The sequence below is a fragment of the Aplysia californica genome, unplaced genomic scaffold, assembly GCF_000002075.1.
Source record: "Aplysia californica isolate F4 #8 unplaced genomic scaffold, AplCal3.0 scaffold00036, whole genome shotgun sequence".
NCBI lineage: Eukaryota > Metazoa > Mollusca > Gastropoda > Aplysiida > Aplysiidae > Aplysia > Aplysia californica.
This window is the reverse complement of record NW_004797306.1, coordinates 296,739-300,365: the sequence shown is the minus strand read 5'-3', so window position 1 is coordinate 300,365 and position 3,627 is coordinate 296,739. Positions and strand designations below refer to the sequence as shown.

The following is a 3,627-nucleotide window of genomic DNA, read 5'->3' as shown; positions in this document are numbered from 1 at the left end:
TCTCTCTCTCTCTCTCTCTCTCTCTGTCTCTGTCTCTCTCTCGATCTCCCTCTCTCTCAGAAAACTACTTACAAAATATATTTTTTAGAGTAATTTTGGTTTGCAGCAGTAGCCTTTTTATAAAGACTCAAACCTTGCTTTGCATCACTTGGAGAGTAGAACTAAAGTGTCTTATGTTTGTGAGTATGAGGGAGGGGTGTCACGGTGTGTGTACATTTGTGAGTTGTTGCAAGGGCGGGGGGGTTACATACACATGCACTGTCAACACTAGATTCTAGCTGCTGTTGCTGTGGCCTTTTCTCTTTCATTTCGCACTGACTCCACGATTATTGCATGCACATATGTTCTGTGTGAAGGCTAATCAAAATATTTGTCGGGAGGAGCTGCCACATAATTATTATAATACTGGAATTGATACATGTCATGTCTAGCCTATAATGTTGACTTTGAACTCAAAATCACTGCTGCGTTGAAAATGAAGGTTGCATTTTGAACATTTTCGCAAGAGATTTTAAAAAAAAAGTGATGCGTTAATTGAACTTTTTTTAGTTAGACTCTGCGAGTGAGAGGTTTCAACTAGATTCTAAATCTAAATGTACACTTTAGGCCTAGATCCTAGATTAGATCTAGATCTAGACAAATTCTAAATTCTGACTTCTAGATCTAGAAAGTTTTTAATTTATAGCCCCTAGGGCCTACTACAATCTAGAGTCTAGAATCTAGATGTAGATCTAGAAAGTTGAATCTAATCCGGCGATTGTCAAGATTTCCGCGTTTAATTCCGATGTGCGTTTTTCATAGCCTCAGGTATGTTTCGCTTTGGTCCCTAACCCTAACCCTAACCCTGGTCAGGGTTAGGGTTAGGGTTAGGGTCAGGGTTAGGGTCAGGGACCAAAGCGAAACACACCTGAGGCTATGAAAAACGCACATCGGAATTAAACGCGGAAATCTTGACAATCGCCGATAATCCCCCTCATCTCAGTTCATCTGTGAATCCTGTGACTGTGAAGCATCAAGGATTTTTAATTAAAAATCAAAGGTCCTACTTTAAAGTTAAAGTAAAGAGTTAATTTGCGGCGAACAGCAAAATAATCTAGCTATTTCGATAAAGGTTTGTCATCTCAACTGCAAATTACAATGACGATTGTTACCGCTGGCAATGTAATCAAGTGTAGGCCTAGATGTTTATCTTGTTCTATCGCTCCGAGGTGCCACGACAATCCAGCGTCTGCCAACATTCACGGTGGGTGACCTTATTCTTGGGTCATGAGAAAGTTCAGGGAAATCCCCGTTAGAAAATAGACTTGACTACAACGTCATCAAAACAAGAGCTCCTGTTCTGCTCCCAGGATGCATCAAAATCTATAAATAGCCTTACCACGTGGTCAATGATATCATCGAAAACCAATCAGAACTCGAGAAAATGCTGTCATGATCTAAATTTAACAAAGTGACTCATCCAATATATAGGCAGTCGATCACAACTCTTTATCATTGGGAGCTGTGATCTGCACAGGACCTCTCAACGTTGTGACTAACAGCTTCGGCTTTTGAGCGGAACGCCGCCGAGTCGTCAGTGACTCATTTTATTTTGAACGAAGAGGCGAGTCAGTTTTGACGCGCGTTGTGATAACCTTCAATCTGGATTTACGTACACCATCTTCCAAATCCAGGATGGAGCCATCGCTTTATTCTGATGCTGATGGTCCAGACTCCGAAGTCAAGAAATTGAAAAGGAGCATGACTCTGGACTTTAATTCGAGTTCTTCAACGAAACAGAAAAAACTAGCTGCTGTGTTAGCATCGCCGGACCTGAATATGCTCAAGCTCGCCTCTCCAGAATTGGAGAAAATGATCATTCAGGCTAACGGAATGGTAACGACAACGCCCACGCCGACCCAGTTCATCTTCCCCAAATTTGTGACCGAGGAACAAGAAGCCTACGCCAGGGGCTTTGTGGATGCCTTAGCTAAGCTGCAAAACAATTCAACAAGGGTTTTGAACCCAAATCGTCCGCAGGATTTGGATCGTACTTTTACAACTTTGACGGTGCCATCTGCCCTGTCCCAAAGTGCTACTGTGCCATCATCAGCAGTTGCTGTACCGTTAACAAGCGAAGTTGCAACGACGACTACATTGCCCGGGGGACCTGCCAGCCGAGTGCCAGCACGGTCTACCGTAAGTCCCCCAAAAACCGTTCTTCCTACGTCGGTCTCGAACATACCGACCACGGCCGATAGCTCTGATGTGCGGTTACCACAAATCAAAGACGAACCACAAACTGTCCCTTGTCTCAGTTCATCACCACCTCTTTCCCCCATCAATATGGAATCTCAGGAGAAAATAAAGTTGGAACGGAAACGAGCTCGTAATCGCGTTGCAGCTAGAAAGTGTCGTACTCGAAAGCTCGAAAGAATTGCACGGTTAGAGGACCGTGTAAAAGAACTGAAAGGACAAAATAGTGATTTGGTTACCACAGCAACAAACTTGCGAGATCAAGTCATGAAACTAAAACAGCAAATTGTGGAACATGTGAACAGTGGTTGTCAAATTATGATGGCACAGAACATTTCATTCTAGATCTAGGTTTAGAAAATGTAAAATACAACATCGGATAATTGGTTCTATTAGAATGTTTGCCATATCTTTCATGCATACTTTGTATATTTCTCATTTCCATGAATGCTTCCAGTGTGATTGCTTGTGATGAGGCACCTTGATGCAAATCATTTTCATACAATAATGAGTATTCTGATGCAAGTTTTCATTACTTTTCAGAGGCATCTTACATATTCTGCAAAAGTGGCATAATAACATTGGGTTTTGCTTATTTTTATATTTTTTTAATTTAAAAGAATTATCGATGTTATTATAGAAAAGGTCCAAATCCTGTTACATGTCAGATTTCATGTCTGTTCCATGTTATATTAACCCTATCCGTACGTCCTACTATCGTATCCGTACGAAATGGGGAACTCTGTGCCACCACTCTCCAAAGAGGAAATTTACTCGATAATCTGATCCGTACGCTATTCTTAACAGTCTGTCAAATGATTTTTTGAGAAATACTGAAAGTTTTAAAGAGATCTTTGTACGAGAAATATGCTAAAATGGGAAAAATACAACCCAGAGGGTACAAAATGACCCCAGGGCGTACGGATAAGGTTACGGTTTAAACACTGCTCTGTTCATGTTATAAAATACAAATTGCTTCCATTCTCCTTTCCCAATAATACTGCGCATGCGCACCCCAATAAACTAATGGTTTTCGACAGTTTTTAGTGCCAAAATCGTTCTCAGCACACTAAAAACGGTAAAGTAGAGCTGAAAAATAGTCTATAGTGGGTTTGGACCTTTTGTATAAAACCGATTTATAATCCATCTTTCATCACAGGGACAAATGGTGGTTGCCCATTACAAATTTGCACCAGTGAACGTCTGTTATTATCTAAATCTGAAGGTGTGCAGGCTTGTCACAGAAACTATTCCTTTAAATATTCACATCTAATGTCTGAGAAAGAAACTGTTTAGAAAGGGCTGTCTGTACTGCTAAAATATCTAATCTATCACACACGCAGATTTATTTTCACATCTCAAATTTTTCCTTCAGTGTATCTTTTTTTTATT

General features: G+C 40.6%; 2 protein-coding genes across 2 annotated transcripts in view; one reads left to right on the top strand and one right to left on the bottom strand.

Annotated features, from left to right (window-relative positions):
* LOC101853368 (mutS protein homolog 5) overlaps nt 1-1,456 on the bottom strand; it is a 36,954-nt gene extending 35,498 nt beyond the window's left edge. The window contains exon 1 of the mRNA XM_035973914.1: nt 1,152-1,456. The gene's annotated coding sequence lies outside the window, so the exon portion shown is untranslated. The remainder of the gene's footprint in view (nt 1-1,151) is intronic.
* A 218-nt stretch (nt 1,457-1,674) lies between these two features.
* On the top strand, nt 1,675-2,582 carry c-Jun (transcription factor AP-1-like). The gene has a single exon (NM_001281797.1). The coding sequence runs from the start codon at nt 1,675-1,677 to the stop codon at nt 2,578-2,580; it is 906 nt and encodes a 301-aa protein (NP_001268726.1). The 3' UTR covers nt 2,581-2,582.
* The last annotated feature ends 1,045 nt before the right edge of the window (nt 2,583-3,627 follow it).